Source organism: Cheilinus undulatus, linkage group 9, assembly GCF_018320785.1.
Source record: "Cheilinus undulatus linkage group 9, ASM1832078v1, whole genome shotgun sequence".
NCBI classification, from domain to species: Eukaryota; Metazoa; Chordata; class Actinopteri; order Labriformes; family Labridae; genus Cheilinus; species Cheilinus undulatus.
Window position 1 is genome coordinate 15,356,304 of NC_054873.1, and position 23,255 is coordinate 15,379,558.

At 41.1% G+C, this 23,255-nt stretch overlaps 1 protein-coding gene across 1 annotated transcript in view; it reads left to right on the forward strand.

Moving 5' to 3' along the window:
• si:dkey-82f1.1 (DENN domain-containing protein 2A) overlaps positions 1-23,255 on the forward strand; it is a 58,657-nt gene that overhangs the window by 8,479 nt on the left and 26,923 nt on the right. Inside the window, exon 2 of the mRNA XM_041796056.1 lies at positions 15,639-15,725. Coding sequence (XP_041651990.1) covers positions 15,640-15,725 — 86 coding nt within the window. The 5' untranslated portion in view covers position 15,639. The remainder of the gene's footprint in view (positions 1-15,638; positions 15,726-23,255) is intronic.

A 23,255-nucleotide genomic window follows, 5' to 3' on the forward strand; every position in this document is an offset into this window, starting at 1 on the left:
TTGCTGTTAATTTCAAACAGCAAACTTGGAGGAGAAAATACATTTTCTTGTTGCTGTTTCTTAATTCACTTCTATTATGAACGCTGACATAAGGATAAAGAGGATGTTTTTTTTTTTTTTGCATATGTGTACCAGTCTCTGCTCTTTAAGGCCTTGTCCGCACAGAGACCAAAATAATATATTTCTGTTTTGTTTTGAAAAAGTTTTCCGGAAACATGGCATCATATCAAGAAATGTCCATGCAAGCAAGAAACCATTCAAAACTGGAAAAGCAGTCAGGCCTCCGCCATTCGCCCTATCTCCCAATAGTAAAGAATCCTTTAATCACTCCCAAAATCTAATCAGTTCTTCCTTATGCCATTTGTGACATTTCCTGAAAATTTCATCAAAATCCTTTTGTAAGTTTTTGAGTTATGTTGCTAACAAACAAACTAACAAACCCTGCCGATCACATAACCTCCTTGGCAGAGGTAACAACTGAAAATGCTGTAGAACATATGCCAGGCATGTAAGTGGTGCTGTAACTCTTCCTAATATTTTAGACACTTTTATATTTCTGGTCCTTAGGTCTTTTTAATGTAGTTGGTTCATGTGTTGCCTGGATTGGTCTAGGTTATTCTGGGTTTTTATTCTTGGTCCTCACTTTTATTACAAAATGTTTCATATCTGGGTTTTTATGATGTCCTCCTAAATTGACATCATTTTTTGTGCTTAGAATGTTCAGCTAGTTTTTGTGATGTTGGAGTTTCACTGTTGGCTTGTTGTTAGGGTTTTGTCTTTCTTGTGATGTTTTGCCATTGTGTTTGATGCTTTGTGATTGTGATTCTGCTTATTGTCAAAGCAATTTGTTAACCTCTGTTTTTAAAGGTGCTATACAAATAAAGTTTATGAACATGTGACATATGCCGTACTCCAAAACCATTTGTTGATCACGGTGGTTGTAGAGGAGCAGAAGATTTTGCTGTCAGAGCCTTAATAAGTTTAGCAGCTTCTAGCTTAGCAGCAAGAATACAGTCATGTAATCTGCCTTTATTTTTGTTGTTGGCTGGGCTCATACATGCAGGTTAAGTGGCCTATGATGTAATTGTTTCAGGAAAGATGCCCTTGGTTGTACACATGAAGACAAAGCGTCTTTTGCCTCCCTAAACGCCTCTTCCATGTGGATGAAACACCGATTCCGCAAGATACTTTTGCAGATTCTCCTAGACTTTTCTCTCTGGGGATGGTCCAGAGTGAAACATGCATAAGGACCAGGGATTCAGTCTGAGCTGTTGTCTCTTCTACTCTATTATGCTAGATTTATTTTACCTGCCAACATGGCTGGAAGGTTGAGTCATTGATGGCATCTGATTATCTTCTTGTCTGCATGATGGCATTACAAAAGTCCATATCATAAGAGAATTAATACCACTGAGGGCACTGATACCAGTTCTTTAAGACTTTTATTCAACAGAAGACTGTTATCAACAAACTATTCAGAGTATTTAGGAGTACTAAATTAGGTTTCAAAATTATGAAATTATATCAGTTATCTCCCCTCTGGGAAATTTTGGGCCCGTCAGATCCAATGAAACTACACCCAAATGCAGGAGAGATCCACCTCTCAACTGTCAGAAACTGCAGAGACCTAACAAAGGAGGCTTCCTCTGTTTTCCTGGACCTGTACAGTTTTACATGTTTGACCTACCAGACCCAGAACACTGTATTCCTTATCCTTAAGGAATTCCAAAACCAAAGTTTTATGTCCAGGGAAGACACACTGTCTGACGGATGGCAAAACTAACAAGTAAAGCTGTTGTTGGTGATGTTGCAAATTGTCATAAATTGTAATTGAGTGGAAGAACCAACAAAAAGCCCAGTGCTTTATTTTTTTATCATTGTAGTGCTAGGAGGTGGGATTATGCTTAGAGACACCTGTGTGTTGTCAAGCCCTTCCCACATCCTGCTCCTTTAGTGTTTTGCTGCATTAAATTCTAACTATAAAGTGTATTGGCTATGTTTTCAGAACAGTTTGTCCTCCTGTTTAGCTTGGCCCGCTTCCGCGCTAGACATCTCTCTACTTTTCACTCAGATTTTTGTCCATTGGCGGTCTTGGCCCAGGCCAATCACAGGGTGTGCGGAGGTAAAGACTGTCTGCTCTGACTGTGACTCTGGAGTTTACACTCCGGAAGAGCACTTTCCCAAGCTCTCGCCTTGCTTGGTCCCCCACGGGATTGGCGGGTGAATTATAAAAAATCTGCACAGGCATGCAGAGGAGCCCAGGAGCAGGGACGGGATGGAGGAGCTTTGGTAGATATTCTCAAGTGTATCCCTTAAAATGTGAAGGAGGGAGAAAACAGGAAGGAGAAGGAAAGGAGAGGATTTTGGCTTTGCAGCTCAGCTCAGAGACTGTGGCTTGGAGGAGAAATTTGATCTGGAGCCCTGAGAATAATGTTAGTGTGCTGAAGCAGCCAGGTTATTGTCGAAATAATCTGTAGGTTCGCTCACTGTGGCTGAGCTGGTTTTAAAGAGGGAAGGTTTTACCATTAGGCTTTAAAATCCCACATTGTGTGTCAGCACACTGTGATATCAGATAGCTATAAATACTACTCACAGTAGGCAGTCTTTTTTTCACTGTGAATATTATATGACACTTCCTCATGTGTCTGTAAGATCCAGGCCCTCTGGGTGTTGTTAACAGCAGAGACAGGTATTGTCTGTGGTGTAGGACTTGCCATGTCTGTCTCCTGTGTCTAAGAGCACAGCTGTGGTAGTAGAGGACTGTGTGTCTTTTACCTTTATAAACCTCATCTTTTGACTTTCATTACTGCCTGCCAAACAGCAGAGCTCATTGCCAAGAAGAGCTGTATAGCGTCTTTTGTTTGGCGAGCTTTCCTGTCAGTGGCCTTACTTACTCTATCAGTGATCATTATGCTTGCTCAACCACAGTGTACAAACCCCAGGTGCATTTACACCAAGGTCTCATGTTTTACTTTAGGGTGAGCTAATGATGTGAACTAATTTGTCTTTGGCAGACAAGCAGCAGAAATGAGAGGTATTCAAAAGGTTAGCAGGGTGTAGAAATAATCAAAGGAATAGCGGATAACGTTCTGTCTGTGACATTCATTAGGGGCCAAACAGAGCAATAAAACATATGACTTCAAAGGCTGGCAAGTTTAATTAAAATCATAATAGTCAATTTTCTCAAAGTCATTCTAACACACCTTCAAAAGTCTGCTGGTGGTAAATTTACTCTTTACTCTGCTTATCAGCTAGTGGTCTCTCCAGGGTAACACACTGAGCTCACTGTACTCAAGCATCTTGGGTGACTAGACTTGGACTGTTTATGCCCATATTTTTTGTGTTAAGTTTCCCCCTCTTTTTGAAGTATGCCTTGAGGACTGGTGGTTTGAGTTATACCAAGAGTGCTTAATGTGTTGTTGAAAGCAAGAAGAAAACTAACTGTGCAAAGCTAGTGGTCTTGCTGGATTCCATGTCTGTCGTCAGGCAGACTCATCTCGCAAAGCTCCAATGTGAAAAATTTGTGCCCTGTATGAAAAATAGCTAACAGATCAGCATCATTTGAGGTAAACAAGGCAGTGGCTATGGGCGGGATTTAGTTGTACCACAACCCAGTAAACAATGGCAGTCACTGGTGAAACAATGTGCTTCCTGACAGGCCTCAGGTCTGGAAAGCATTTCATTATTTACAGAAGAGCTGAGAACCACAGTGAAAGCTTTTCTTGGTAGAAAAAAATGTTTTTGCTGTTCTCCCAACTGGTCTTGAAATGAATTTGATTCACTAAATGGTACCATGGTTAGAAAAAAAATGCCAGGGCCTGCCTGTTGATCTCGCGCTTTGTAGTTTACATACCGGAGCTGGGCATTCCCTGATTGACTGGTTATAAATGTCATTGACAGAATTTTAATACAATCACCTTCCAAAATTTTTTGAAAGGTTCTGCCTTTTCCTGATGCTGTATCGGCAGGTCCCCAGATGGATGGGGAATGTAGCTCCAGCAATGGATACATAAAACAGTCTGTTTGGCATGTCAGGTTAGAAGAAAACAAGACAGAAGTATCAACATTGTGAGTACTGGAGTAATACCCACATTATTTGGACAGACCATGTGAAGAGTCGCAAAGTTGGCCACATTTTCACCGTAGACTCAAACCAGTTTGCAGCTCACTAACTTTTTTACCAATTGTTTGGTATTTGACATTAAAGACCAAATGGAAGAACATACAGCAGTAATTTGCTGAAAGGGGGACCTATCCCCACCTATAGTAGTAGAGTTGGACATAAGTCCATCAATGAATTGGCTTTCCCCCAGTGCTTGTATTCTGGGCTAAATGAGCTAATTGTAGGTTGACTGTTGCAATCATCAGATTTGCAAGATACTAAATATGAGAGTGTGCAACATAGGATCACCATAGTTTCTAACAAATATCTTCAATTAAATTTTTATATCTGTAAGAATTTCTGTAACAACCGATCTAACAAAAGTCAAGGTATTTCATTCAGGAAAAAAATGATTGATAGACTTGCTTAATTCCAGGATTCAGCTCTCAGTGTGCTTTAAATATGTATTCATAAGATGCGTTAGCCAGCCAAGTCTCAAGCCGTAGAGGTCTCTTGTTCTGAATGGCCATACTTAAAGATGGATGGATTAAGGGAAATGTCTTTCAAGCAGTCATGTTGTTGGACAAGTGAAAAACTTTGGAAGTACAGTTGTGTGAACAATAGGTATTCTCATCAGTTGACTCCTTGCCAGTTCCTTAAATTTGGTGTTTTTGTTTAATTGTCTGTGTCAGGAAGTTATAAAGATTCCCCAATTTCCGTAGAAAATGTTTCAGATGCAGTGGGGTGATCCAACAACAATGTCTTAAGTATGCAGAGATCTTGAGTATCACCAAAACTTAACGATGTTGGCTGAAGCTGAAGTGGTACTTTAGCTCCAGATGTACCAAATGTGTGTTTTTGTATTTCACAGCAGCAGAGCTGGATGGGGTCGACTAGTCCAAAGGGAGAGAAGTTTAAAAGCAGGCCACGGGATGAGCTGGCATTGGCACTGCTCTATATTGCCAGCAGTGTAATTGGGAACAGACAAGAGATGACTCAGGAGCTTTAGTGATGGAAGCATTCTGTATTTGGGGAGGAGGGGCTGACAAACCGTGGGAGGGAGTTGAAGGACAGATCCCCCAACTCTGCATTGAGACGTAACATGACACCATCTCCCAGATGGGGGGATTGAGAGAGATTTGTTTGCTCTGCCTCCAAGACGGATTAATACTCTTTCACTTATTTTTCACTTCTCACAGGGATGATCTTTTGCTCTGGATGAGAGACTTCTCATGTTGACTGAGTAAAGGCTTCTTTGTAATTGTTAGCCATATGTTTAAAAACCTAACCGAAACAAAGAATTTTTTTGTAATCCTATTTTCCACAAGGTCAGTCCAGGTTTTCTCTTACCTTTTATCGGGTCTACCATGTCAAAAGCTTCCCCTTCAAACTGCTATTTTGAGAGGGGCTTATCACTTTGAAGACTTAAGTGCATCATTAGCCTGCAGGCCGCTCCATTTGCAGTCAGCAGAATGTGAGATGGAAACCACAAACTCCAAAGGGAAAGGGAGACCTTCCCCATTAAAAGCCTGTGGGTAAACTGCTGCAGGATGGTCGTTAATAAATTTTGACAGGTGGAACAAGTGAGTTGGACTTTAAAGAGGATTTTGCTGAGTTAGTCTTGTGTTTTCCTTCTGTTCACTTCCATTTTGACCTTGTGGCGGTCAGAGCCGTCCCATTCATCAAAAACAAACTCAGCTCCTATTAGATGAGGAGTATTCTCAAGTATGAAAACTTGCTGTGCAAAGACTTTGTTTCAGGAGGTGCAAAGGTTAGTGCTAGTTCCTTTTCCTGCAAGTCACATCACACTAATGTTTTTTTTTTGCACAAAAACTTCTAACATCATACATAAGGCATGTCCTAAATTGTGCAGTATTCTGTCCCTTGGTTGTCCCTCTGCACGATAATTACATCCTTTGTGGTTTTCTCTGTGGCCGCATTTATAATTAAGGTTTGTTTGTACATTTTTTAAGCTTATATTGTGGCCCATTCTTCCATCTCTCAAGGGGTTAAACTGTAGACACTCAGGCCGTCAGGAGTTGCAGTCATAGACACAACCACAATAACAAGAAATGCTTTGTGTGTGGCGTTAGAAATACAACAATGGATACTCATGTTATATTTAGAGGGGATTGATAAGCAAAAATACATGCAGGGAGAAATTGATTGTTTGTGGTATTCCTCCGTCAGTTCCTGTCTGGTTCTGCGGCTAACCCAGTCTCTCAATGCCGTCTCACGTCCATCCTCTTCGAACAATGGAGGGAGCAGGGGGGAGAAGTGGAGGGCCAAGAGGACAGTACAGCAGGGCAGGCGGGCTATCAGTGGAGTTAGGACAGGATTCTGCAGAGAAGGCTGGCTTACATATGGACTTTAATTGTGCTGGGCCTGTCTTTGGCCGTGAAGTGCTTGTTTCTGACTGCCTCCTTACCACTGACATTGACATCATATCTGTCTATAGGATTTGTAAAAACAGTTAAAAAAATTGTTATTAGCATTTTTTCCAGTAGCTGCTGCAAGCAAAAGAGAGAGCAGTGTTAATTCATTTAGAATTAACAGGTTGGCTAATAGCAACGCCTTTCAAGTCATTTTAGTGTTTCATAAATATAAAGATGCTTGAGTTGTGTTAATGTTAATTACAATAAGAAAGAGCTGCACAGAGCACTGCTTAAACTGCACGAATACTTGGGCAATGTTTAAGTCGCGAGTATTTGTGCAGTTCCAACAGGGATCATGAACTTGCCTACAATTTCTGGTAACTGAAAATGAGTAATTTCTTTCACTTGAGTACCCATGAGGTGTTTTTTGGTACTGAGACAAGTGTTTATACTGTTCGATGATAAATAATATTGCATGAAAGTTATTAATTGATTGCTATTGCTATTGTTATTAATTGATGCATTACGTCAGGAAGACCATGGTGTCAGGTGGTGCCAATTATATGAGAGATGAGCTGATGGCTAGCTGATTTGCTCTAAGCACGCTATTCGCTAAGTACTCATGTACCACATTTAAACTGCTCTGGCCTGGCTTTATTTTGTTGCTCCCTTTGCAAGCCATTTTTTACAACCCTTCTCCACCCCAGCTTCTCCTTATTCTGTTTCTGTCTTAATCAATGTTATTCTGTTGTCACTGATGCCTGATCTGTTCTGGGTTTTTTTAATGCTTCTCTCCCTCAGGCTTTCCTTGTAGGTGCGAGAAAGGCTGGAATGTGTGCTGTTCCTGCTTGATGCTTTCCACGTAGGCTCATGGAAGGGCAGGAGAATCCCAGAACAGCCACACTGCCAAAATTTAATCACTACAATAAATGCAGATTAATAACTGTTAACAAAGAAGAGGCTTTTTTCCCTCTGATGTGACCAACCCTAGAAGACAAGTAGTTTTCTTAGCGAAAGAAGTAGTAGTCTGTGTTTGACGATAGAGCAGAAAGCCAGGAGATAGAAAGGTAATGTTTCTGTTAGAACAATACTGAGACAAAGGTAATGAAAAGATATATTTGCATGAAAGATAACTGGTAAATTTGATGAGTGTGTGGTTTTCAGGCTTGTAACACTTTTTTGGCTGGTTTAAGTGTGCATGGGGCGATACACACAGAGATTCAGGCGCTCATAGTCACAGTTGGCCTGTTTGGATCATTTCCAAGGCCCTGCTATGAAATCAGCTTGGGAAAGCAGCAGGGGCCCTGAACAGGACACAGAGACAGAAACGAAGAGAGAGAAAAAGAGAGAGGACTGCCGAGCCTAGATAAAATTCCATTGTTTATTTGCCTGACCCTCTCTGCCCCCCTCCCCCTTTCCATACATCCCATCCTTCACTAACAACCCTTCAATGAGAACTCCGCAAAAATGCTATCAAAGCCTACTAAATGAAGGCAGAATGTCAGTCATGGAAATAATCCCCATATCACTCAAACCAAATACTTTGTGTCAGATCTAGAAATCCAAGAATGCTTGACACAAGCTGGCTGCACGTTGTTAATCTCTGCTCCGGATCTGCAGAAGCAAACATGTGTTACAATCCAAAATGAAAACAAGCAAAGTGATAAAAAAATCTTCTGTCCTTCCCCCATGTTCATGATTTTCTCCTCCATCATACTGTTTATACATCTTTGACTGAGCCTGAGTGTTAATGAAAGAGTGAGAATAGAAGGGAGAAATAAAAGAGTGAAGGACATGGAGGGAAAAAGCTGCCAAGTTTGCCATTCCAGAAAGAGCTGGCTAAATGTGCAGTGGTGCATTAAATTGATTGCAGGCAAAGGCTTTGGCACATGCTATAATAAACCACATCATGTAGGGTTAAGGGCCCTCAACTCAGCGTGGGTGCAGAAAGAGAAAAGGGAAAATAAATCATCTTTTTTTCTTGGCTGTATATAACTCCCATTTTCAGCTGTCGTAGTCTTTAACTGTCCCAGATTTAAGTAAAGCCTAACTTATATGGATGACAAGTGGTTTAGGGGCTGCCTTTTCTTGGCTTCTCCCTGTAATTTTTGTGACTTCATGTCCTGATAATTGTGAAATGCAGCTTGGGCTGAGAGTAACTTTGCCCTTTTTAGGTATGTTGAAATGAAAGTGAGAAACTGAGTACTTTTAGCAAGAACAAGCACAGGATGATGATGATGTCATGGTTTTAGCTGTTTCTGCAGGGCTGGACAGAGTGATGGAGGGACACAAGGATAGGGAGGAGGATGAAATCTTTATGAGAAGCAGCTGTTAGGGAGAGGCAAGCAGGCAGGCAGGCTTCCAGAGCACTGGAGCTGCAGCCTGCCAACAGCTCACTGACAACAACTCACAGGCCTGATAAAGCTGGCTATGAAATGCCAACAACACCACCTGCATCCAGTGATACCTCGAACAGCAAAACTTTAAGTATCAGCTGAACTTAAGAAAGAGAAAAATTAGTTTTCAGCAAGCTCACTAAGCTCAACAACAAAGAAACCATGTGTAGACCAACAATATCCCTGTCTGTTATGTCCACACCTTGCAGCAGTAGTAATACTAAATTTGACAATTTATGACTGACACATCCTGTTAACAGAGATAGTTTGAGCCAAATCATAACTGACACAGCATGAAGAGCAATTTAGTTGGAAAAATCGGTGCACGCATGTGTGTGTCATCACATTGCCATTGAATGAGTCCAGGCTGGTTGGATGAGTTATCTGTGCTGGCTAACAGGCTCCACTGAAGTGAGCCAGGATACAGTCACAGCTAATACTACAGTATGGTCAAACAGCATCAGTTCACACATGATCCCAATCACTGGAGTTGAGGTTTACAAAAAGACATTTTCATGAAGAGAGTCTAATTGCATAGTTGATGTCGGGGCTGGGAATTGCTGGTCTATACACCAATTTGAAAAAATTGTCTGGCCTCTACTGGATTTGAGGTCTGAGGGTTACACAGATCAAAATCATCAAACCTAAATGACTCTTTTGACTGAGTCAGTAATTCTTTTTAAAAATTGGAAAAATCTTTTGTCTCTTATGTAACCATCACTTTTCATTCATTATCTTACCAAGGGCACGACTAAACTGATTGCACTGGCGTCAACTGGGATGATTTTCAATTTGTCTGTTGTTTTTGACCTGTCATTAAAGTCAACAATATAGTAATGAATCTTTAAAGATTGATTGCTAATACATCTGATTTTCTGTAGGACATGTCAAATACCTGACAAATACGATAAAATACAATATACAATCCAATATGTAGAAAGATATAGCAAAAAATTAACACTGCCATGTATGAAATATCTACAGATGAGCGCATGCATTTGAACATTCAGTTAACCATAATATTTCTTGGTGATAAAAAAATGTTTAAGACTCAAAAAATTAATTTTTGTACGTTCTGAGAGTAGACATTAACTTTCTGTGTATTTAGTTATTACATTGTGGATATCAACAAGCATAATTTGAGAGAATTTTTGGCAAAATGCTTTCTAAGGATAGAAACGTGTTCAATACTATTAATTTCTTTCAGAGAGACATAATGACTCTGCTTTAAGGGCACACTTACACGAGGGCCAGTCTCCCTGTAACATGCTGTAGCATCATTGTCCCCAGCCCCCAGCTGGCTTGCTCACACAGTACTTCAGGCCTAACCACAACTGAGTACTGATATGTCATCATGTCATGATACACAGTTTACATACACCTTCTCAAAGTCTGCACAATGGAAAGACGCACAGGCAATATGATGGTAACTTTATCTACTTCTCAGGTTTTGAGTCAATTTGTTCAAAAACAGCTTTAATACACTCTGCCATAAGCAGTGATTATGACACCACTTAAATTGCTTCTTAACAGAAATAGCAAATCAGCCAATCACATGGCAGCAGCTCAACACATTTAGGTATGAAGGCGTGGTCAAGACCTGCTGAAGTTCAAACCGAGCATCAGAACGGGGAAATAAGGGGATGTAATCGACTTTGAACGTGCAATGTTTGTTGGTGTCTGACGGGCTGGTCAGAGTATATCAGAAACTGCAGATCTACTGGGATTTTCACGCACAACCATGTCTTGGGTTTGCAGAGAATGGTCAGAAAAAGTGAAAATATCCAGTGAGCGGTGGTTGTGTGAACAAAGATGCCTTGTTGATGTCAGAGGTCAGAGGAGAATAGGCAGACCGGTTCAAGATGATAGAAAGGCAACAGTAGCTCAAATAACCACTCGTTACAACCAAAGTATGCAGAATACCATCTCAGAATACCATCTCTGAAAGCACAACAGGTTGAACCTTGAAACACTGCCTGGACTAATGAGTCTCTGATGATTTCAGCTGTGACATTTAGTTAGTATAGTCAGGGTTAGGTGTGAGCAATATGAAAGCATGGATCCATCCTGCCTTGTAACAATGGTTTAGGCTGATGGTGGTGTAATGGTGTTGGGATACTTTCTTGGCACACATTGGGCCCCTTAGTACCACTTCGGCATCATTGAAATGCCACAATCTGAGTATTGTTGCTGACCATGTCCATCCCTCTGTGACCACAGTGTACCCATCTTCTGATGACTACTTCCAGCAGGATAATGCACCATGTCATGAAGTTCAAATCATCTCATATTGGTTTCTTGAACGTGACAATGAGTTCACTATACTCCGATAGCCTCCACAGTCACCAGATCTCAATCCAGCAGAGCATCTTTGGGATGTGGTGGAATGGATAAGCAGCCAACAAATCTGCAGCAACTGTGTGACTCTGTCGTGTCAATATGGACCAAAATTTCCGAAGATTGTTGCCAACACCTTGTTGAAACTGTGCCACAAAGATTTAAAGTAGTTCTGAAGGCCGTAGGGGGTCCACCCCGGTACTAGCAAAGTGAAACTAATAATGTAGCCGGTGAGTGTAGAATTAGATGTTTATAAAAGTCTGTCCATGGCCACACATACCCACTGTCCATCCACTGATGGAAATCTCCTACATAGTTATGCAACTGATGCTTGGCTCTGATGCCCTGTGTCTGACCCCGACTGCAGCTATCTCTATCTAGTAAAGCCTCAAAGGCATTTGAGGGTTGTCTGCTGTTCACTGAATACAAATCTGTTTTCTTCTGGGGAAAGAGCAGAAGGTTATCCTACAAAAAATACATCTATGTAATGATATTTATATAAGGTCAATAAGCAAAACACACTATAGTTTTGTCAGGTAATTCTGGGAATAGTTTAAAGGAACTTAAACTTTTGGATTTATATACAGGACTTCTAAAAATGTACAAGTCTTAATGTCTGGTTGAAGATCCAACAAATGTGTCTGTGGTATTGTAACCCTTTTCCATTCCAACACACTTTCCTTAGCTTTCATCTTCACTCAACAAATTAATTCTCAACACTACTTCCTCTTCTCCTGCCCACAGTGTCCACAGTCTGTCACACCTCACAGGACTCAGGCTAAAAGGGGCTGGGCAAGCTGAGGTCTTCAGGGTCACAGTTTCCCGTGATGTTTTTATTGGACTCAGCAGATGGCTTCCCTCAGCCTCTGCATTGTTATGGTGGCCATCTTTTCTGAGGGTCAGGGTTAACAATAGTTGCCAATAGCTGTAGGAGACAAAAGCCTTCACTGCTCCCGAAAGGAGTTTCCTCAGTAACTGAATGTTGTAAAACTGGCAATGCTGTCAAATTTACTGCTTTTACAAGATGCAGAAGACACTACTGCTAGTCAGGTTCAGGCCAGTGCTGGGGAATACTGTCTTGCATGCGTGAGTCAAGTTTGAAAAATGTTCAAGCCCAGTTAGCCAGAATTGTGTGAAAACACCAAATTACCTTTTAAGGCTCTAAAGTCTTCTTGTTTTTGTTTTGGCTTTCCTGACAGTGAAGTAGGACAGCCTAAAAGTCCATGCTGTTTTCATAGTGCAACAGTATACTTGTATTATTCTTTGCAATATCCACTTTCCTCTTTAATTTGACAACCCGTCTTCCCATCCCCCCTCTCCTCCCTTTAATGTGCTCCTCCTTCATATCTCACATCATTCCTTCCCCTCTGTGATATGCAACACCCTTCAAAACCAAGAAAAATGTAACTGTAAAACTAGAAGGCTCTATACATTCTTTATGGTCCCCCTTGCCCACCCCCTCCCTTCTTTCCATGCTGGATTTCTGGCCTTCATTTCTGTTTTGGGTTTTAGTAAGGAGAAAAGTATCAGGAGGGGGAGGAAGGGGAAAAAAATTGGTTGATGTTTCCCCTCAAACATGTGACCTCTGCTCGCCTCACAGCTGAAAATAATTTAGGCCTACAGGCCAGTGGATGGCTGACGCAAACACCCCCGCTCCTCTCACTGAGGGGGGGCTAGACCCTAGACAGGGGGTTAAATTAAGCTGTAAGCAAAACTAGAAGTAAAGGTTTTGTGCTTTTGTCTTCTTCTTGCCGGATGAAACTTTTCCATAGTATCCATTTGTTCTGCATCCTGAAAGCGAATAAAAGTTCAAGCCCAGAATCCTTCCAAAACACTGGACCCAGAGGGACAATTATGTTGTTAGCCAACGGAAGAGTTCAGCTATGTGGCTGCAAATGTTTACGTAATCTACTGAAATTGTAGCTTTTTTTCTTACTTGCTTCGATGCCAGTTGGGACAACAATTTGTGGAATTTGGCTGAGTTTGGCTCAGATTCTCGACATAGTCAGGGTGCAAAAAAGAGAGGTGTCAAGGTGAGCTAATGCTTGTTTATTGGCTAAAGAATGTGGGGGGGCATGGGCTGAGCTGTACTCAGGAAACGTTTAACGGCCTACAGATACCCTAAAGTATCACAGCACATCTGGTCGGAGTCACATATGAACTCATGGACATGAGTTGGCCTGGAGTAGTTGATGTTTGGCACAGTGTATTTATATATGTTTATATCCGTTTGTAGGGCTTTGAATGTGAGTGTCCATCTGGGTGGTGTAGCATCATTCACGGTGTTTGCTCGAACAGTTAAGTTGAACTATGGTTATACAGTGTCATGAAAAAATATTTGCCTCCATCCCAGTTCTAATTTTCTTGCATATTTGCACAATTAAATGTTTTAGACCATCAAACAAATGTTAATATTAGGTAAAAATCACCAGGGTGAATACAAAATGCAGTTTGGAAATGATGATTTCATTCATTGAGGAAACTTTCATTCAGTCTCTTAAGCCATTCAGAGGTGGACTTGCTGGTGTGTTTCAGATCATTGTCCTGTTGCATAAACCCATGTGCACTTGAGCTTGAGGTCACAAACTGATTTCCAGACATTCTCCTTCAAGGTTTTCTGGTAGAGAGCAAATTTCTTGCTTCCATCAATAACAGCAAGTTGCTGAAGTCCTGAAGCAGCAAAGCACCCCCAGATCATCACACTTCCACCACCATGTTTGACTGTTGGTAAGATGGCTTTTTATGAAATGCTGTGTAAGGTTTACGCCACATGTTATGGGACACACATCAGCCAAAAAGTTCAACAATAGTCTCATCAGTCCACAGACTGCTTTCTCAAAAGTCTTGGAGCTCATCAAGATTTTTTTGCCAAATGTGAGATGAGCCTTTGTGTGTGTGTGTGTGTTTTTTTTATCATCAGTGGTGGAACTCTCCCAAGGATGCCATTTTTGTGCAGTCTCCATCTTATTGTTGAATCTTAAACACTGACTTTAACTGAGTCAAGTGAGGCCTGCAGGCCTTAATGAGAATTTGCTTCAGAAGAAAAGCATGGGCCCCCTGACAAGGGTGACTGGGAGTCCCTCTTTTTGGGTGACTGCAGATAATTTTCATCACTTATCATGTGTCCTACAAACTGAGACTTGATTTAGTCTAGTTTTTCAAAGATCAGGAAATTTGCCTTTCTAAAACTTGGCAAAAGCAAAATAAGGCTATTATCACTGCCTATGTCAGGCGCCAGCCAATCAGCACACAGGGGGGAAAAAGGCTTGCCAGCCTGCCACCATCCTTGTTGCCTATATTACATATCATTGGAACAAAACAAAGCAAAAACTTCCACACTGCTTTTTTTGTGTAATGTAATGTAAACAAGACCAAGAAAAGGAGATACATAAGTGATTAGACTTGGTCATGTTAGCCACCCAGAGGCTTTTTCCTTCTGCTCCATGCTCTCTGCCAACTTTTACAAGTCAAGTCATGAGTACTGTGCACCAGCGACTCTGATTCAATGCTTCATATGGTTGGTCTTCCTGGCCTCCAACTGGATCTGGTTTCATTATAACTCCAACAAATGGACCAAATAATTATTTCAAACTGTCTGAGCATATCCTCTAACGCCCCCCTTGGCATGAGTTGTCAGTAATAAAGAACAGAAGGACATGTGTAGCGTTGGGAGAAAACCATCGAGGAAGTTATTTTCTGAATTAAGAAGAGAGTTTGCAAAGAGGATCTAAAATAAAAAAACACAACTTGAGTGGAGTGTTTGTCTTGAATAAGCTCCAGAGACCTGTTCTGGAATGAGCAGAAGGACAAGAAACTGACTGATAACTCAGAGAGGTCAAACTGAGTGCCCCTCTTCATCTTACAGATGGTTTCCTAATGGTACTTTCTTTGACTTTTGAGTATTTTTCTCCTTGCTTTCCATAATACCACAAGGCTGAAGGAATCCAGTGCGTGTCTCATTTAAGCCTTTCTGCTATATTATCCAATTACTAAGTTTTGGAGGGATGCTGTGCAACCTGTGAGGTCGTCCACTCTCCGTGGTTCAGAAATGAGAGCGTCTAGCCACAGAAAATAAGAGGTTTCAGCAATTCTGTCGTTCAAATTTACACACTAGAGGAAGAATAAAATCTCTGGGTATGTCTCTGGGAAACTTCTTTTGATTTAAGTTACATTTGTCTTGTGTCTTCATATTTTTTAATCAGGTTTAAGTGTAATTATATTAAAAGCAAGAGGGAGTTTTTCATTTGCCCCAAATTTGCACTTTGCAACATTTTGTCTTGTAAATACTCCTCTCCATGAAACTTCATGACCTACATGTTGGAAATAAAAAAATGTTCTTCTTACCGTGTTTAAAAAATATCATGATACACTTACTGCATGATGCAATTATCCCCTGAACTAACCGTATCTTTCTTTGTGATTTTATAGGATGCCAGCTGCTAGCACCATGACTGGTGGGAGGGCCCTGCTGCTCTGTACAAACACTGACAACTGTATCTACCAATCAGTTAACGGGTAGGTGCTTCAGAAGCCATCAAACATTTGCACTTTTTCTGATTCACTGTCAGACTTTCATTACCAAATGCATTCTAAAATGTCAGTGCTAAAGCAAACCCTGAGATAATACTTGCTTTTGGTCATCTTATTGATGAAATGACACACTGAACAAGACAGACAATCACATCACTGGTTGGATGGTGTTACTAGTGTAATATTTTTGTCTTACTGGCTGATTTCTGTGCAAAAATTAAACTTTTTGCACTCGAAAAAGAGCATTATCTCCTCCTTTTTTGTGCTGTAAACGACACATCAATGTACAATTGTGGAAAATGGGCAATATTATTTGAAGTTAGTGGAGCTATAGCAGTAGAGCAGCCAGAATAGGCTCTCAGTAATGGTCTTGTTTATTTATCATAAAGTAGTGAGGATAATTGCTATTTATTTGATATGATCTGTGCTGTTTTAGCATTTAGAAACCTTGGCTTAAATGAATAATACTAATAATTGTTAGTAAGCAAATCTGGTTCTTTGAATTTAGGTTAAAAAATTATCAAGCACAACTTTTAGAGAGAAGTAGAGTACAAGTTCAACACAATTCTTTTCCATTTTCTAAGCACTTGTCACAACTCTCAATCTTTTTTCCAAGGATACTGCTAAGCCATTGAAAATATGTGTACAATGTCTATTGTGGTTTGTGGTATAGCTCTATCAGCAAAGGCTCAGTGCATCAAATTTTTACAGGAAGAAGGGAGTTGCAGACCTAGATTTCTAAGAGATTTAACTGGGTTGAAGCAAAGTCAATATATCATTAGTTGTGCCTTTCCTGTTTAAGAATGGTATACTTTAAGAATCCTCCAGATATAAGTAACAGGAAATCTCAATTAATCAATCATCAATCAACCTTTGTTTGTATAGCACCAAATAATAACTGAAGTTATCTCAAGGCAAATTACAAAGAGGTCCGGTCTAGACTGTACTCTCTGTTGTGGCCTTTGATAATAAACTAATGTTATAATTAATTTTATAATAAAGACTTTACCCTATTGTAAAAAAGACCAGTGTTAATCACCATGAGCACAGCACTGGCAGTATTTAGGTCTGTTAAAGTTGCAACATAAACCTTCCTTTTAAAGGGCAGTGCTGTCGAGCAGACCATATTCATGTTGACAGCCCTCTACCAAACTTACTGGGGTTGGAAATGACTAGAAGGAGGGGTAGAGGTGGAAGAAAAACAGGAAGAGGAGAGGGACAAGAGAAACAGCAAAACACCAAATGAAAGAAAAATGTATGGCAGCTGTGGCCATAACCTATCTCCCATTTTGTAGAAAATAGCTATAATTTTATTGATGATGGTAACAATTTGATTGACAGAAAGCAAACGTGATGTTATCATCAGGCTTTATTGATACATACAGTTGGGTATCATCAGCATAACAATGAAAATCTATAGCATGGTTCTTCATAATGTTACTTAGAGGAAGCGTGAAAATGGTGAAAAGAATTGGTCCAAGCATAGAACCTTGAGAACTCCATAGCTAACTTTGGTGTGTGTAAAGGACTGATTAACATGTAAAAACTGAGATTGGTGTGAGAGATATGATTTAAACCATATCCGTAATTTAAATTAATGTTGAGGAGAGAGTTGGAAATAAGCACCTACCACCCTCCAAATGTGGTTGCTTTTGTGTAGTGTTGGGACATTTTGTACATCCTACAATTCAAAGCGGACATATATTAAACACAGGTATCATAGTGCTGCCAATTCAAATGAAGTTGGAAGACATAAAAAGAAGTTAAGGAACGAGTGGCTTATTGGTTTGGATCAATAAGCCACAATGGTGGTGGCAGGTATATTTCCAACCCTGGTGGAGGATCTTTAAGAATATGCCAGGACTGATTGAGTGCTTTTTTATGACTTTCAATTTAGATTTTATGATAAACAAATCAGTAAAAAAACACAATGAACACATAATACATTTTGTTACAATAGCCGCCCCCTCCTACACCCCAAAACTACACACAAGAGGAGTCAGTTTACATAACACTACATCTTATCCACTAACATAGTCTTCCAGCCAGTGTTCTTGCACTTGGTCTCCACTCTGACAATTTAGAGCTTTTTTAACCTAAAAAGCTGATTGGAAGCATACTTTCTTTGGTAATAGCAACATAATATTTGATTTGTTGTGCTTTTTATTTTGCCGTGGTAAGACAGATCATCTGAGGGCAGCAAAATGTTACAACAACTTTGATTCAGTACCGTTATTCATTTTATTGCCTAATCTCCAAATTTTCCAAAGCATGTTTTTCTGGCCTCATCTGCACTTTCCTCATAACCACTGTAGTTCTGTACTGCCTATAAGGACACTGGGAACACCATATTAAACACTGTCTTTCCATTCAGGTTGACAGTGAAACAATAGCAGGGCTAGAGAGCAAAAAAGGGCAGAGTTAGCCATCTGGCATCTGGATATTATTACTACCCCCCTGCTGCCACTGTCTGATGCCTCTTTGACCACTCTCTATGGTCCCTTCTGTCGTCTTTGCAATATTCATCAGTGCTATTTAGATTATAATGAAGGGATTTAGTTTTTGCCAGTGAGAGGGATGGTAAGAGTTTAATGTTTAGAGGATCAGCTGTCTAACTTACTTAACACTGCTTAATAAAGTATTTAACTTTGGGGTTTGCCAAACTATATAACATTAGAATGAATTAGTTTTCTATCCTTTTGTTGTCCAATTCAGTCTTCCTACTGTCCTCTGATCTAATGTTAGCTCAGCTGGTCTGAGATGCTGGTGTGCCCTCAAACCCCGACCCCTTTTTTTCTGTACTCAATGACCCACATCTCCACACCCCACCCATTCTTTGCTTTACTTTACATACTGCCATACTCATAAAAAACTTTATCTATCTTGTCTTCTCACTTAATCAACAATATTTTTTTAAACAGGACAGTGTATTTTTAATTCCCTGTCTATCTGTTCCACTGTTCTTAACCCCTTCACCCACACACCCACCCTTGCAAACTCCTGCTCTCCTTTGCTTGGCTTCTCTATTTGACCTACTTTTTCTCCTCTGTTGCTTCATGCCTAATAGAACTGCTGTTTCAAGCTAGAGATGCAAAACATGACAGAAAGGGGGAAGAGAGAGAGAGAGAGGTCAAGCTAATAAAACCCAGAGCAATTTGGAAGACAATTATTTGGTTTCCTCATTAGCTGTGGTTACAACATCACGTCATTTTTCTTCTCTTTAAATGTCTCTGAGGAAACTTGAATCACAAATTTCCCCTTGAGATTTCCTCTGAATTTCATGACTGTTGGTTTTCACATCCAAAAATGTCATTAGAAGTCACCCAGAGAGGCAGCATTTCCTCCATTTGTTGGAAATTCAATCATGTGATGAATGGTCTAAGGCCAAAACTGAGCTTTTAGGGTCAGGAGAAGGAATGAAAAGATGCACGTCTACACTCTAGCCCCTCCTCTTCTGTGTATACTTTCATCTCCTCTCCAGAAATAGCTGTGTGTATAGCTAGTAAACTTTGACCCTAAAACCCAGAGTTCAAACAGTCACGACCCAGTAAACTTCCAGGAGTGACTCACTGCTGAAACAGACGTCTCTGCTGCTTTAACGAGGATTCTTGTTTTCCCCATAAAACAAAGATCTATTGTGGATGTAATTGTAAGTGCTAACATTACACTACCAATTCTAAACTCAATGGGAAGCATGATGCTCTGTTTTATACACTGAGGTGGCAATTAACATTTGAATAAAATTAATTGCCCCGTAAATGATAAGAATCAAAAACAGTGTGATGTATTTTCTCCTTTAATTTATTTACTACAAGAAAGTATACATCACTTGCTGCTCTGGCTTAGTAGTCAATTAGAATGCTTTTACCAGTTTGTTTCCCTCCAAGTAGTCAAGTCTTATGAATGAAAGGCTACGTCTGTCCTTACTGCAGTAAAAGCAGTCAGATAAATGCGTAGCAATGATTTGAAGGATAGATAAATTTGTTTTTTCATGATAAATTTTTATGTCTGGGGGTTGGTACAGAGGTTAGAGTTCTCGACACACTGGTAGAAGGATCGCATCCTAGTCTTGGTGTTGTTGCATGCTCCCACTCCCCATGGTTCCTGTCTCTCTTCATTCGATAGTTGACAAGGGAACTTATCTTTTTTAAGATCTTATTGCATAGCTAATCTGAACACAGTGGTTGTGATTTTCATTATGTCAAGTCTGCTGGTATCTGTTTGTGGTACTTATGCACCTGATGTTAATGTTTTTACAGGCAAACTCAAGACCTACCTTTTTATAATAATAATAATAATATCTTGAATTTATATAGCGCCTTTCAAGAAACCCAAGGACGCTTTACAGGAACACATAGACATGGACAAACTATGTGAGGGGTAGGATGAGTGTAAGGGGTGGTTTAGTGAAGACTGTAGGCTGTGATGAACAGGTGGTGCTTGAGACGTTTTTTGAAAATGTCCAGAGATGGAGCGCTACGAATGTCTGCAGGAAGAGTGTTCCAGAGGGTGGGAGCTGCAGCACTGAAGGCTCTGTCTCCATAGGTTCGGAGTTTGGTTTTGGGCGTGGAAAGTAGGCCGGTGTCTGAAGATCGAAGGTTGCGGGTTGGTGTGTATGGATGGAGGAGATCAGAAAGGTACTGGGGAGCCAGAGCATGGAGAGATTTGTATGTGAGGAGGAGGACTTTGTAGTTGATACGGGACTTGATAGGGAGCCAGTGGAGGTGGATGAGGGTCGGAGTGATGTGTTGACAGGGTCTAGTGCGGGTGAGAACTCTAGCTGCAGAGTTTTGGACGTACTGAAGCCTGTCCAGGGTTTTGCTGGGAACTCCAGACAGGACTCCATTACAGTAGTCCAGGCGGGAGGTTATGAAAGCATGAATGAGTGTTTCAGCCACAGAATCAGGGAGTGATGGTTGGAGTCTGGAGATGTTCTTGAGATGATAGAAGGCAGATTTGGTGACAGACTTTATGTGGGACTGGAAGGAGAGGGTGGAGTCCAGGATGACGCCCAGGTTTCGGACCTCGGAGGATGGACAGATGGAGGTCCCGTCCACATCGAGCATGAGATCTCCAACTTTCTGCAGCAGCGCTTTGGGGGCCACCACCATGAGCTCTGTTTTATTGCTGTTGAGTTTGAGTTGGTTAGAGGTCATCCAGGCTTTGATGTCGTGGAGGCAGTTTACCAGGGAGTGGGGAGGGAGCTGAGTGGATGGTTTGGTGCTGAGATAGAGTTGGGTGTCATCTGCAAGAGTGAAAGCTGAGACTGTGTTTGTGAATAATCTGTCCAAGGGGAAGCATGTAGATGGTGAAAAGGAGAGGTCCAAGAACAGAGCCTTGAGGCACGCCCTGGTTAACTGGGGCGGGGGATGAGTGAGAGGTGCCGATGGTAACAAACTGTTTTCTTTGTGAGAGATATGAGTGAAACCAGGAGAGAGCTGTATCAGTGATGCCAAGATGGTGAGACAGGCGGTCAAGGAGGACGGTGTGGGATATTGTGTCGAAGGCAGCGGTTAGGTCAAGGAGAATGAGGAGGCTGATGTGTCCAGAATCTGCAGCTGTGAGGAGGTCATTGGTTATTTTGATAAGGGCGGTCTCAGTGCTGTGGTGAGTGCGAAATCCTGATTGAAGAGGTTCATGGAGGTCATGGTTGGACATGTGTTGCTGGAGTTGGGCAGCGACTGCTTTTTCGAGAATTTTGCTGATGAAGGGAAGGTTGGAGATCGGTCGATAGTTGGAGAGGTCCTCCGGGTCTGACCCAGGCTTCTTGATGATGGGGGTTACTGAGGCAGTTTTGAAGGATGAGGGGACAATTCCAGATGATAATGAGGTATTGATGATGTCTACCATGATGGGGCACAGAACAGACAGAGATGCTTTCACCAGTGGTGTGGGCATGGGGTCGAGGGAGCAGGTGGATGCCTTGGCCTTCTTGACCCATTCAGCCACTTGGAGAGTGTCCACGGGTGTGAAGCAGGAAAGACGGCAGTGAGGCGGAGGAGCGGTGTCCTGATGTGAAGTGAAATCCTGAGGTGGAGGTCCAGATGAAAGTTGCTGCTGGATGGAGGCAACTTTATCCTGGAAAAACTGCAGGTGCCTAGTGCAGCGGTCGAAGTTGGCTGGGGAATGAAGGTTGTCAATGGGGCGGAGAAGGCGATTTATTGTGGAGAAGAGCATCCGGGGATGGTTTTGCTGGTCACTGATGAGGGATGAGTAGTAGCTGGACTTTGCTCTGGAGAGAGCTTCTTTGTAGGAGCGCACATGCTCTTTATAGGCCTCCAGATGGACGGTGAGGCCAGATTTTTTAGAAAGTCTCTCCAGCTGTCGGCCAGAAGCCTTCATGAAGCGGAGTTTAGCAGTGTACCAGGGGGCTGGGTGGGTAAAGGTGACTGAGCGAGTCTTCAGAGGGGCGAGAGAATCCAGGCTGAGGGATAGTGCTGTATTGTAGTGATTCCCCAGGGCATCAACTGTGGTTTTAGTCTGTTTTTTACCTGAATTTAATATGCTCATCTTAATCTGTTTTAGTAATTTAGGTTTTATCTTATTTTGCTGTAACTTCAGAATTATCTTTTAGTAGTTTATCCCCTTGTCTTACTGTCTTTTCCTAAGTTGTTCTTAAGTGTTTTATTTCCCTTCTTGAGCATACTGCTGTTGCCTTTCAGTGTTTTTATTCTCATTACAGCACCTTTTTATTATTTTACACTTTAACCTAACCTCCAGTGTTTACTCTTTTTAAACCCTCAAGATGGCGTTTCCTGTGTACGTACTGGGTACATAAATGTTCCTGTTTCCTGTATTTACCGCTACTGTGAATGGATTGTGTGGGTGGGTAGGTGTGTGTGCGTGCTTGCGCGGGGGGGGATAGGGGGTCAGGCATTGTGGGTTTGGGTCATACCCCCTTTTTCTTCCTTTTGATTCATCTGTCTGTGTGTAAAGCACTTTGTGCTACATTTTCTTGTATGAAAAGTGCTATATAAATAAAGTTTGACTGATTGATTGATTGATTGATTATGTTATCTGAGCTTAATTAATCAATTACATATCAGCTAACTTTGCAACAATAAACAGGCAGAACTTTGTCCCCTCTGATGACAAACCTGCTCCCATGGGTAGCACTCCCGTGATGATTTCTGTGTATCTAAGCAGCTATCCTCATAGAAGTGTAGCCAACAATCTCTTATAGATCAGACATTTAAACTTGAAATGTCCAAATGTGCTTGGAGCGGTGTTGTGAAAGCAAATCAGTAGTTTGACTCCCTTGCTACCTGAAATGTATCAGAAAGGGTCAAACCAAACTCCATTCAAAAACATGCTATTTAATTCAATATTTTGTCTTTTCTTAATACGGGACCTGGAAAAACCCTTGTCCTTCTACTTTACAAATCTGCTTAATAATGTTGTTAATTCAGCAAACTTTATTAACCCTTAACTGTGAGAAAATCACATTAAAATTCAGCTCACACTGCTGAAGTGAACATAAGTACAGCTGTCTTTCTGCTCTTTAAGCTCCATCAG